Genomic DNA, 13,199 nt, shown 5'->3' with positions numbered 1-13,199 from the left:
CACCGACCGGTCTCATTAATTACTCCGGTGCCCTACCATTAGGGCACAAACGCTTTTCTCCTCTGACACGTTCAACTGCTTCCCAGTCTGCAAGATGGGCCCTCAATTAAGCCTGAATAACTTTCTCCCCTGAAAGGACATCTCTCTCTCTGCGGCCCAGTGTTGCACACATTGTACTTGTAGGAGAAGCACTTTGAGAGCAGATTTATTTCCATGGTGACCGTATGATATTGTCGTATGATTGCCTGATGATGATGTAAACCACTCTGTGGCTGCCATTTATAAAGATTTACACTTGTGTTCGTTTGAAAGTGTAAGTAATTACTCGGTTAACGGTTAATTCATACCTATAGAATGACCAATTGAGGAAATTTATTGTCATAAAAGTTCAATAGCTTGACTGTTTTATGGCAAGAAAATGTTAAAGTCGATATTCCTTTTGCTCAATTTCAATCGTCATTTCTATCTCGCCATTTACAGCACATCACAACTGTTCTCCATTGGTCTTTTTCTTTATGGCATTCCCATCTGTTCTTTTGCCACGATCGGAGTGAGACTTGCATGTATGAGGAAGCAATAACGGGAATCACGTCTTGTTAGTGTTATTCTGCTCCTGTATTCCATCAGTAGTAGTCATGAAACGCAGTAAACACAGATGTTTGAACACAGACACAAATGAACAGCTTCTATCACTTACAATATACAACTATGGCAGTGACAGCAGGGGCCAACTTACATATATCAGCTTTTTTTTTCCACAGGGATTTAAAAACGGGTCTCAGAACTTGACATTGAATATGCAAAAGATATAAATAAGACATTCATATAAAAATAGGCTTTTACAAAATATACTCTCTGAACCAATATTTACCAAAATGGAAGTGGAAAATGTGCCTGTGTTTTTGATCGGCGAATAAGTCCTGTTGAGCTAAATCAGCTTGACGTAGGCGATGCCACTGAAGGCAGTCAGTAGAGCGTACAGCCTTTGACCTCAACAAGTGGGATTCTCCAGACTAGCAGCAAACAGAGGGGAAGACAAGGTCAGGAGGTCAATGTGAGCGGCCTACAGCGGTTTCATCTGGAGCAACATTATTCTAAAACACATTATTATTCCAGGCAAATTCAAATCCAGTGTGTTAACAAGAGTGTGGACAGGTTTTTATCGCCTTAATAAACTAAAACCCAACATTTAGTTATCCATAATGGATGAATCAGTAGTTTGTTTTTATAGAATAAATTAATATTAATTATTTTCATTCTCTACATACAGTATGTTAAATATTCCAAATGGCCAAGTGTCATTTCATCTGAGCACAGTGCGAGAACTACAGCAGAGTGTCCTGCCCAGCGATCACGTCCACCACAATTCATTTGCATTGGCAAAGTCCATTTCCTAAATGTCCATATAGCTTAAATTTTTTTTTGATGTTTGGCACCCCATCCCACGTGCCAGGGTACAGTGTTTTTTTTTTTTTTGTTTTTTTTTCTCTTAACGGTGTCACTTTTTCGACATCAGTCCAAGAAGAGGGGTGAGGAGCTTTGTGTGCAAAAGAATCACGACGCCCCGTCTTCAGCTTCCTGTATACACAGCACAGTAGTTCCTCCTCTTGTATGAAAAGACTGCGAGAACAGCCTTCATGCAAAAGTTCCAGTTTGTCCGTGAACACAAGAACTCACACACGTCTCATCACACACACGCCATCCAATAAATACTCTCATTTGCATGTGTACACCTCTGTCCTCTCGCTGCAGGTGTTGCACTTGACATAGCAGCACCACAGGAACTTGCAGTTGCACTGCCAGACGCGGGAGTACTGGTGCGTATTGTACCCGCGGCCGCAGCACATCAAGTCGCAGCCGCTGATGTGCTGCATCATCGTCTTGTTGCACACCCTGCCCTGTGTCCCCAAGCTCCCCGTCACGTGGTCCGCCTCGCAGTAGTTGGGCGACTTGTCTATGTACACGAGGTCCGTGTCCATGGGCTTGCGGTAAGAGTAAGGCTTCTTGATCTTGAGGAATTTAGGGCGCTTGTTGCGGCTGGCTTTGATTGGCTCCACGTGCACGGCGTGGGCATACTTCTCCTTGAGAATGTAGCCGATCTCGCGGAACTTGGGAAGTGTAGTCCAGCAGGTTTTGGTGGTGCAGGAGCCCGAGACGCCGTGACACTTGCATTCCAGTCGCATGCTCTTCTCCAGGACCTAGACACAGAAAAACAACTCAGTAACGTCGTAACAACCGGCAACTGTGAAAACACTCCAATGATGAGTGATAAATACACTCTGGTGATAGATTAATAACAGCCGTACTGGATAATTAAAACCAATTACCATGCAGTTTACTATAATAATGATTTTACCTGCTAAACAAATTGCGTTATATTTCAATGAATTTTTTTTGGAACCCCCGGTGGATTTCAAACTGTCAATTCGCATTTCAACTCCTGCACCTCGAGACAAATGTGCAACTTAATAACAACGTGACTGACAAATACACCGTGGTTGGGGATTAAATACGGCCCCGCCGCATAGCTGTGTGATACCGTACACACAGAAGCCAAAATAATGTATCAGATTTCAGGCTCTGTGTGTGTAGTTACCACACACAGCACACAAATGTCAAGAGTGACTGTACAAGGCGCCGAGTGACTAGGATTACTGCTAAACCCTGAGCTGATGACAATGAGAAGTGCCATTGACTGCAACTGGAATTTCCTTTAGCAACAAGGTCAATTGCAATTTTCCCTTTGTTTAAAATGCTCCGGAGTTCTGTATGCGATATGGTCTCCCGAAGCCGTTGACGAGATATTTATGCGTCTGTGTTCTTGGCAAGTAAACTGTAAAACACAGACGTGTGAACAAGAACCAAGGAAAACAAGGTTTCCCTTGAGCAAACCGCTTCATAAAACCCTGGGCTTCAACTCGCTAATCCATCAGTTGTTCCGTGACCAACACTTGTGACAGCCTTTGTCTGGACGTCTTCGACCCGGGGAGCCGTGAGCGGCGCTCCTGCTCGGTGTCACCGCTTTTGATTAGCATAAATAAAGGAGAGGGGGGGGGGGACTAACAAACAACAGAGAGGCCTTTTTATTAGCAGAAAAGAAGAAGTAGCAAAGTTGTGAATCCACCAGTACAGTCTTTTTTCACTCCTGGGAGGCAATTTAGCTGTCCAAATAAGCCAATTGGAATTCATGGTGCTGAGACGCACGTAGGAGATGGTCTCTGCGGAGGGAGGCTTTTCAGCCGGCATGGGGATGGACGTGTTGGTTGTGTGAATTAGGCTATTTGGCCCAGTGAGACACAGAGAGAGAGCGAGAGAGAGAGAGGGATATGACTAAACCTGGGCAAAGCTGCTTCTCTATTCTTCACAAACACCAACCTCACTTTGACTGTTTGACACATTATTCCACTCAATCTCTAACCTCTAGACTGACTGGAGTCTCTTTGTCACTCTGCAGCGCTCTGCAGCCATGCATGCAGAAAAGGCATCAAACGAGCAGCTCCACACATCATGAAAACCGTCCGGTCCTCATGACGCCGTTGTTGTCGCTTCGTTTTCATAAGGCCCCTTTGCAGTGGGGTTCGACAGTGACTATATACCTTGCCAATTTGCAAGGTATATTAAAATTGATTTTCACTTGATGAAGATCCAATGACTGAATTAAAAATGTGGCATGCAGATGGAGTACATGTAACTGCACTAACCAAACAGTAACCCCCCCCCCCCCCCCCCCCCCCATGGTGCATGTACAAACACATTGCACCTGATTGTAGGTGGGGGTTGCCATGAAAGGTAACTGTGTACCGTCCCAGCTAATGCCTTTTTGTACAGTGTCAATCTGTTTTCCAGTGCATAGATCTGGGTTGTAATCAAACCCGGCCACTTAGACAGCTCTTCCCTTAAAAGCAGCCTTTTATTCCACTGCTTGTTCAGTCTTGGCCCCGCTGCCCAGATCTTTGGCAAGGTTCACCCACACTATACTGTAGCGCTGTCACGATATCAGATTATCACTCCGCGATTAGCGTGGCCAAGAGAATTCGCAATGGTGATTTTATCACGATCAGTCAAACTCATCTTTAACTTTGTTTATTGTGCATTTTGTCTCTTTTTTGTGTCTAATGAATCACAGTCACAATACAGGAGATAGAGAGAGAGTTTGTGATCACAACTGTCCAAAAAATTGAGAAAGGAAAGAGACGGAAAGGATTTAAGAGGCCCTGGTACATTTACATGATATTATCATATGTTATTATTGGTATATCAATATTTTGTTTTTTAAATATCATGGTTATCGTCAATACCGGTAATCGACACCACATCACGGCAAAGACCTTTAGTAGTTACTCAGTTCAGGCTTAAACTAGTTTAGTTTAGTTCACCGTCATTTTCAGTCTTTGCTTTATATTCTCTGTGCCTTGATGGGATCAGATTCTGTGATCTGATAAAGTCACTGTGCCGACCAAACAGACGTAACCCCGTTGCTAATCACTTACCTTGCGTCCCACCTCGTTATTATGGAGGTTCATGAGCGTCCTCGCGTTCTGTTTGACCTCCCGGGCGTCGATGAATATTTTGGAGAAGCCCAGGCCGTAGCTGATGTCGGCCGAGCAGCCTCCCCACTTCCAGCCTTGGTCTTTGCTGTAGAAGCCCTGCTTCTCCTTATCACAGCTACAGTCGCTCAGGTTGCCCTGTGTGCAGGCCGCTGTGATGGCGTGGGCCACCCCAGCTGCGATGAGGGCGTAGGTGAACGCAGCCTCCTTGCTACCTATAGCGGGGCAGAGGAAAAAAAGAGGGGGATGAATAAAATGTTGCAGGAGATTTATTTGTTTTAAATAGAGCATGTCATGGTGTTTTTCCTCCAGTTTAAGGGAAATGCAATAAGTACGTGAGGGGATTTTGAAGATTAATTATTAACAGTATGTGTGCTTATATCACAGTCTGGCTGACATATTCACTCAAGGGCTGCAGTGTTTTGAAACCTGACCTGGAAACTGTCCTGCCCATGAACCAAAATGGCCACCGGGTGGTATAGTCAACAAAGCGGTATGAATAAGAGGGCTGTCGACAAGGAAGGGCTATTGATCCGCTCAGAAACTGTCCCATTCTGTGTAGACTCATAAGGCACTGACATCAGAATCTTCCTCCTGCCTGTTATCTCGACCAAGTCCAGCTAACAAATCATTTACACGCTCGGGGAAATATCGGCAAATAACTAAAGGCTAATCTGACAGGACTCATACAGACCGATCCTGCAGCAAAGATCTCCAGTCAAATAAGGAGCCGAGAAAAAAGCACAATCGTGATATTCACAGCTTTATATAATGCTAACTAAGCAATATATATTCCCCTTCTGAGCCAATGTGAAACAGCCCATAATGTAATATTCATATCCTTGATCAACAAGTAGCATATTCTAATTTCCAACAGGAAACTCCTGGTTATAACACCCAGCATACCTATGTGTACATAAACTCCTCGTGTCTTTGTTCAAAACAAACATCATACCTACTCTGTGCTTCCTCCTGCCACCCGGTTCACTATGTAGAGCTGCCATGTTTTTGATAAACATCTTGGATGCGTGCCCTTGCCATTGGGGGGGGGGAAAAAAAACAAAAAAAAAAAAAAACTCGTATTGAGGCATCAATTATGTGGACGTTTTTATAGACTTGATGGGCACCGAGCCAAAAAAGAAGGTGTGTCTGTCAGTTCTGACTGCACCGTTGTTAATTTTTCCCCTTGCACTTCTGAGTGCATGAGTTCACCGCACAAGGGATGGTATGAATTCCTCCTCACCTTGTAATGAGAGGTGGAACATATTAAAACGAGAGGACGGAAAAAAGCCTGGTTAAGCTGAACTAGATGTTCGCTGTTCGCTGTTATTTCTGCCATGTTTGTTTCTCTTTCATCCCTCTCTCAGCCTCTGTATATGCACCCATAACCTCGCACAGCTTAGTGTAACTACAAAGTTCGAGTGCAAACACAGCTGAGGCCTAAAATCGCTCAAAGCTGATGCATCTTGCATCACCCGTGAGGATTATGTCAGTGCCCGGGTCACTCCTCCTTCGCTTTGAGAACAATTGCGAGCTGCGCAGCTCCACTCACAGCCTGGGCATCAACAATGGCATTCATTTACAACCACTGGCCTTCGACGCTAATCTGATCGGTGAATCCAATCTATTTGGTACGGCTGTCCACACACTAGAACTTAAACTCCTGTCTTGGGAACACAAACCCGGGCTGTTGATGAGCTCCAACCACTCATTCATAAAGGAACAGATTGTCAAACACCACTAGAGATAATCCTTTCTCTCAAACAGCTGGTACAAGCTACTGAGCATTGTGTAAAAGGGTGTTTGGATTCTTTGTTGAACATAAATAGTTCTGGCAGAACTCAAATATATTTTAATTATTTTAATTTATGTGGTTTTTACAGAGCATCTTCTGTGGTTATCAAGCGCCACTGTCGCCATAAAGGCATCATTACTCAAAATATCATTATAATTCATTAAAAGGAGGTGCTCCTGTGATCGATATCCTCAGTATCTTTTATCCACTTTGCAGTTCATAGTAGCCAACAGATGAGCCACAAAACTCCAGCCATAATTTAAGAATCCACTGAGGTTCATCCACTCTTTATTGCAGAATTTGGTCTCAGGAACACCGATTTGAACTAATTTGTTTCTCTAATTTAGTACGCTCAGGTCTTGCTTTCCTCTCGGCTTTGCCCCGCTGTAACTTATACCCGTGGTAAGATCTACGTCCTAACAGTGAGAGCCACAGCACCCATCACTGGACGGGATAAAGACCAGTGAAAATGTGTCTCCGGAGACTCTGCCGGGCTGAAAAGAAAAGGCTGCCAACATTCACGAGAGCTTTGTTACAGTGCTGGCTGCAGATAGCTTTTACAGAAAAGCCCCACTCAATGAAGAGGTTGGAGCAAAAACTAGGCCTGATGTAAATGACACTGACTCCTTGTGCTATGGATGCAATAATGCAGGGCAGATGATCATTTAATATGCAGAAAAAGTTGGTGTTGTCTGGTGCAGGTGTTGACTGGAGATCAAGAGTATCTGCTATTAGATTATATTTTGTGAGACATGTGGGAAAGGATGCACGTCAATGCCATTTTTTTTTTTTATCTTTACAAGGCATCAGGTCATAATTTGACTCGTTGATATAGGCCTCAATCTCGTAATTATTTGTGAATATTAACTATTTTTAAAGGAAAAGCATAAAAGAGCCAGAGATAAAGACTGGGTGCGCATTTTACGCACAATGCGCACACATTACGCATTGAAGTGCAAGGTGTTTGATAAACTGTGTTAACTGCTGGGGGGGGGGGGGGGGGGGTTTCAAACCGTGAACAAACGTTAACAGACAGCAACATACCCACTTTCAACTCTTTGCCGAAGACTGTTCTCTCTCCGAGCGCAGAGCAGTTCCAGCGCCCGTTTTTGAACTGAAACTGGCACTCGTTGATGCCCATTTGGGCTCCCTCTCCGATGACGATAATGGCATCGGGGCGACTCTGGCAGATTATCCGCTGTCTGGGGGCCAAACCGGGGATCTTGTTACAGATTATGCTCGCACCTAGGGCCACCACCGACGAGAAGCCACTGTGAATGGAAGATGGATATGACTGAGAACAATTTTTTTTTTCGCCCCATTCTTATGTTTTTGTTTTGTTAGTTTGAGTCGGTTTTTTTTTTTTTTTTATCCCTAAAGTGTATGAATAACATTTGAATAAATATCCGGTTCCACTGTTTTCTTTATTAAATAGTAGCATAGCTGATGGTCACAATCCAACATGAAATGTATTCCTATGGAAAATAAATTAACTCTGTTATCATGCATATTAACAGTATATTATCAACAAACGTATCTGTTCCACTTTAGAAGAGATATTTGGGCTATGGGGCACAACTAGACTCATTATTTAAGTTAAATAAAGTTTTAATTATTATGCCAGTATGCGTTTTACCATAATTTAAAGTCATAATGATGGAAATGGCATGACTGGTCATAATGAAGAGTTGCCACGGGTCTACTTTAGATACATTTACGCTCTTCCCCTAATGTTTTATTATTTATTCATAAAATCACCACAAACATGGAATACAAGGTGCTCACAGATAAAGTCTCAATACCATCCGTCAGTCGCTAAAAGTCCTTTGTGTTCGAGAATAATCTACAACAAACCTAAGAAAAGTCAAATAAGCGCAGCTCACCCAATTTTCAAATAAACAATTCCCAGAGAAAGTAAAACTCTTAGAATCCAGCGTCGTGTTCTCCGACTCATTGCGGCCCCGCTCTCAGTTTCATGCAACGATCTGCAGAGCTGATGAATAACTCGGTTCGCTTATTCTCCGATCGATCACAGCCCACAGGTAACTCCAAAGGAACTCCAAAAATGACGAAGAGCATCAAAAAATAGTACGCGCTCAGGAGAGAAAAAAAACAACCTTTTTTTTCTTTTTTACAAATTGCCGGTTAGGTTGGTATCCAAACTCCCTGTACGTGGCCCCCTTTCGCTGGGCCTTCTTGTCATTGCGAGGGTGTCACAGGTAACCCTTGGGGTGAGCAAGTACGATTATGTCTTTCTCACAGTTCCTCTGCTACCCGCAGGTCTTGGCTATATATCTGGCTCATCTATCTGGGGCGTGTTCACAGGAGACATGAGGCCCTGCTGAAGAATCCCGCCAGGGCTGAATCTCAGCGCACACACACACACACAAATATAGACACACGCACACACACACTCTCTTGTGCTGTGAATTCACCTTGACTGATTGGGATGGCTTGTTATTAAGTGGGTCAGGACTCATCCCAATGTGAAGCTTATATTTTATGCAGATGTTATCAGTTTTGCTTCACTTGATTTACTCGTATTTTTTCCACACTTGCAAAAAAAAAAAAAAATGGAGCATTACAAAAAAGTTGCAGATAAAACAATTTTTAAATAAAGAGCACTGACTTGTTTTTAATTAGATTCATATTTAGGCTGCCTCATAATAGACTGAATGACATTTTCTTTTCTCCCAGGTAACAGGTGGTTAAGTCACACGTTTAAGATATTGAATACATTTTTTCAGTTACGTTTTTTCATATTTAAAAGTAGAATTCATCCACTTCTCAGTTGTATATCCTGTGCGCGCTACCTGTTGTGCGTCTCTGTCCCGGACATGTCTCCGGATCACCTGCCTTTTACAATGGCGACACCTAGTGGCGGAGTGAAGCCACTGCAGCCGGGAAGAAAAGCGAAACAAACCTTCCTTGTCCCTGTATGCTTTCCGTAGTTTGGACCTGTTCGCTGTCACTGTGACGGGAAATAGTTGTTGAGGTGGCGCAACATTATTGATGTCAGTATGGATCTTCATCACCCGCACTTGATCGGTGATTGCCTCATTCATATTTTTACTTTCCTGACTGAGGAGGATTTGATCCGTGCCTCCGCCGTGTGTCAGGTGAGGAGTGTCAACACTTGCGGAAGTAGCTCACGTGCAATAAGAGCTAGCTCATTAAGAACTTTCTGTCTGATTACAATGATGTGTTTTCAGGATTGGAATGACGCTGCAGAGACTGCTTGGCTGTGGAGGTGAGACGTGTCTATACTTCCATCTCTGTCTTATGAATTTAAACTTTGTTAAAGTGGCAGTGTCCAACATTTTCTTTGAAATAAATCTCTGTTAAGTCATTGCTGTAGTCAAAGGGGTTCACAATGGCTCACTGATGAAAGTAGATATAAATCTACTGAATTGTGAGTATCCTAGACTAGATTCTCCTGCTGTCATTGATAGTATCGGGCCGATATCAGTATCTGTGCATCTCTTCTGTGAATAATCTTTCATATCAAAACATTTCAAAATATCCATTTCTGTGCTCTGCTCAGGAGGATGTGTCTGCAGCGCTGGAGTTTCTGTAACCTTGCTGTCTTGGGGAGTGAACGGGTGACTCACTCGTGGAAGAGATACTTCCTGCGACGTTGCCACTTAGAGACGAAGATGACGAAAGGCAGGTCAGGAGGTTACACCTGCAAAAGCCTGCGAGGACACACAGGTATGCCGTCTCTCTCTCTCTTTGGAATGTCCTTTGCATGACTTCATGAAGTCCCTCATCTGATGTTTCCATCTGACATGCTGTCCATCAGGCAGGGTGGTAGGGTTTACATACCTGCAGGGAAATTCAGCTCAGCATCCTGACATCTGGAACAGCAGCTCCACAGTGTGCAGCGCGTCTACCGATGGCACAGTCCGAGCATGGAACATCCAAAATGCAAGTGCCGACACCTTCAGCGTATCATCGTGCATTCTCAGTGCACTCGTGTTAAAGGTGCAGTGTGTAGGATGTGGCGCTTTTTGCGACCAATTAAGAAGTTGCCATATTTGGAATGTGGAGGAGTGACGTCGAGACGCTCTAGTAGCGGCAGCGACCTGTCAATCACAGTAAGCCCGCCCTAAAACATCCCCTGCTTTATGCTCTATTTGAATCTAAATGGACCATACTTTACTAAATGAACATCATGCTGTATTGAAGAAGACTTGAAACTAGCATTTTGACCATAATGTTTACATGTTTACAATGTTTACTGAGGTAATCAATCAAGTGAGAAGTGGAGTCGTTTTATATTCCATTTCTGCCAGTAGATCTCCTTACATTCTACACACTGTTCCTTTAAGTATCTATGCTTGTTTGGAGGCACAGAGTTTGATTGTATGACTTCTGTGCAGTATTTACAGGCAATGCTCAACAAAACATGTAAACGTCAACTTTACTCGCACATGCTGTGAGTCCACAAATGTACTGCAGTCACATCCCACTGCAATGCAAACTGATTTCCCCCGATAGTTTCCTCTCCTTGGTTGAAAGTAAGCAAGCGACTGGAATAAATGTCGTCCCCCGAGGCATTAAGCTCACGTTGCACCTTTGTTTCTCTCAGGGTGAACTCCTGTGGTGCAGTCCCGTGCAGGGGCCTTTAACAGCGATTGTGAGTGATGAACAGCATGAAGTGGTGATCACAGCCGACTCCACAGGCCTCATCAAGACCTGGCGAGGTCGGACCGGCCAGGAGGTGGCCTCCTTCTCTACTGGTTCTCCACGCTGTACATTACTTCAGTACAACATCGACAACAACTGGTTTCTGACTGTAAGTAACTTCAGAGTTTCTGTATAATATTAAAGCATTTTATTCATAGTAAAGTAACATGTGCTGCTCATCATATTCTCCTCCAGGTTGGGACCAGTCAGGGATCTGTGTGCACACTAGCTGACTCAGCTTTGACTCGAAAGTCCAGCGTGATGGTGTGCGACAGCTTTAATGTCAACACATTACTGGTTTCACCGGACAAGAAATGGATCACTGCTGGAAACGAGGACAATCTTGATTTAAGTCCAAAGGTATTCATGTGTGTGTTTCCTGCTCTGTTTCCTTTTACCTCATTACCTCATTACCTCATTACCTCGGGGCAAATGTCACAGTTGGAAAGAAACATTTTGTAGATTCATGTTGTTTGGTTTGTTGGCAGGTGATTTACGCTGAGAGTTTGACCTCGCCGTCTGAGGACGAGGACCCTCTGTGCCAGTCTGTGCCAGTCACTGGGTGCCAGGCTGCTGTCTTCATACCCACCCAGCCTGCCAGACTGGCCATCATCCACCACAACGAGCGGCCAAACAACAGAGCCCTCACTGTCTTCGATGTCAGCATTAAAAAGACTAAGTACAAGTCAGAGATCCAGGGTGAGGACTGAGAAATGTGCCGGTTGACTCTGATATGCTTTGAATGTGCTACTGAATCTCATATTAGCCATTAGAAACGTTGCAGCTGGTGAATCATTGTAGGAAAACCCACCATTAACTAAGCAGCTGGTACAAATACTGTTCGATTTTCTAACACATCTACCGCGGAATTTAAAGGTTCCACATTGTAAAAGTAAGATTTGCATGCTTATTATTAAGCAGGTCTAAGTGTTTTATAAATACTGTAAAAGTATCGAAAAGCTCACTCCGTGGAGAAACACACACATCCCATATTCAGACGCTGTGCCTTTAAACGAGCAGTCAGGATTTCCATACGCTGTGATGTCACAATTATTTAATATATAGACCATTTCACAGTTTTAAACATAACCATTCTAAATGTGTCCCAGTTTATTTCATGTTGCAGTGCGTAATATCTTAGGACGTGCAGGTAAATATGAATTGAGAATATATATGATAAACTGGTTGTAAGCTTAATATCCCATAATATATCCTGAAATCTATATTTTAGGGGTTTAAAAAGTAGATTTTCTTTCCCTATATATTGTTGTTGGCTTGTGCTGGTATGATTTTGAGTCTCATCTTAGTCCAGCAGGTGGAGTCCTTCCCCTTGACACTCAACCAACGGTCCTCACACATCCATCTAGCGGCCAAGGACAGCAACTGCCTAGTGATGGCCGCTGGTCAGGAGCTGTGGGTCTACTCTCTGAAAGGAGCCCTGCTCGCCAGCTTTAAGGAGCATACTATGGCCATCTCTTCTATGTGTGTGGTGGGTTCTTTTCTCATTTGGACTTTAAAAAGAGATAAATCCCGACACACACCACCTGTGTGAAAAGAGCCAAGTATAAATGTCTTCATGTTTACAGGATAGCTTTCGTGTGGTGACGGCATCTCAGGACCTCTCCTTACGAGTGCTGACATGGAGGAATGACCGAGACCAGGGGTTGACCCTGGAGAGCCGATACCACCTCCTGGGAGGCTCTCACACAGTGTCCAGGTACTGTTCTCTGTATCAACAATCAGCCGAGTCAATGCAACAGCCTGAATACAGGCATTTCCTAATTCTTCTTACGCTTCGTATGCCTGTTTTCTAGAGGGTTCACTCACGTCGCCTGTGACTACTCCAGCGTTGTGGCCTCAGCAGAAGGAAAAGACGGGAAAGACGTCTTAAAGGCGTATTCCTTCACCTCCTAAGCCTACAAGTAGTTCGCACGACCCACTGGAAGGAGGAACATTTGCTTTTATTATGAACTGTTCATCATATGTGCAGACAATTGGGTGTTCTTTGGTTTGTCTACATTTACAGAAAACAGAATGTAAGACTTGTTACAGATGAGAAACTCTATGTTATGGGAAAGGCATTTAAACACTGTGTGAAAAAAGTCTGTAAGGATATAAGGGGGGGATACTGTTCTTTTAAAGCTGAGGTATGTTGAGTGTATGTATGT

The 13,199-nt window shown here is 43.7% G+C and overlaps 2 protein-coding genes across 2 annotated transcripts; one reads left to right on the top strand and one right to left on the bottom strand.

Annotated features, from left to right (window-relative positions):
• Window positions 1-454: 454 nt before the first annotated feature.
• On the bottom strand, window positions 455-8,587 carry wnt7ab (wingless-type MMTV integration site family, member 7Ab). Its single transcript, XM_031845560.1, has 4 exons — window positions 8,226-8,587; window positions 7,387-7,613; window positions 4,491-4,762; window positions 455-2,198 (listed from the first exon to the last, which is right to left on the bottom strand). The coding sequence occupies exons 1-4, from the start codon at window positions 8,294-8,296 to the stop codon at window positions 1,716-1,718; spliced, it is 1,053 nt and encodes a 350-aa protein (XP_031701420.1). The 5' UTR covers window positions 8,297-8,587; the 3' UTR covers window positions 455-1,715.
• Window positions 8,499-13,191, top strand: fbxw12 (F-box and WD repeat domain containing 12). The gene is made up of 11 exons (XM_031845559.1): window positions 8,499-8,573; window positions 9,294-9,461; window positions 9,555-9,592; window positions 9,887-10,053; window positions 10,145-10,269; window positions 10,934-11,140; window positions 11,227-11,391; window positions 11,520-11,730; window positions 12,339-12,520; window positions 12,618-12,748; window positions 12,846-13,191. Exons 2-11 carry the CDS (start codon window positions 9,363-9,365, stop codon window positions 12,943-12,945), a joined length of 1,425 nt encoding a protein of 474 aa, XP_031701419.1. The 5' UTR covers window positions 8,499-8,573; window positions 9,294-9,362; the 3' UTR covers window positions 12,946-13,191.
• Window positions 13,192-13,199: the final 8 nt, after the last annotated feature.

This window comes from Anarrhichthys ocellatus, unplaced genomic scaffold, assembly GCF_004355925.1.
Source record: "Anarrhichthys ocellatus isolate YVR2014 unplaced genomic scaffold, GSC_Weel_1.0 scaffold5, whole genome shotgun sequence".
Lineage (NCBI taxonomy): Eukaryota > Metazoa > Chordata > Actinopteri > Perciformes > Anarhichadidae > Anarrhichthys > Anarrhichthys ocellatus.
The sequence above is the reverse complement of the archived record's forward strand: the minus strand, read 5'-3'. Positions and strand labels throughout refer to the sequence as shown.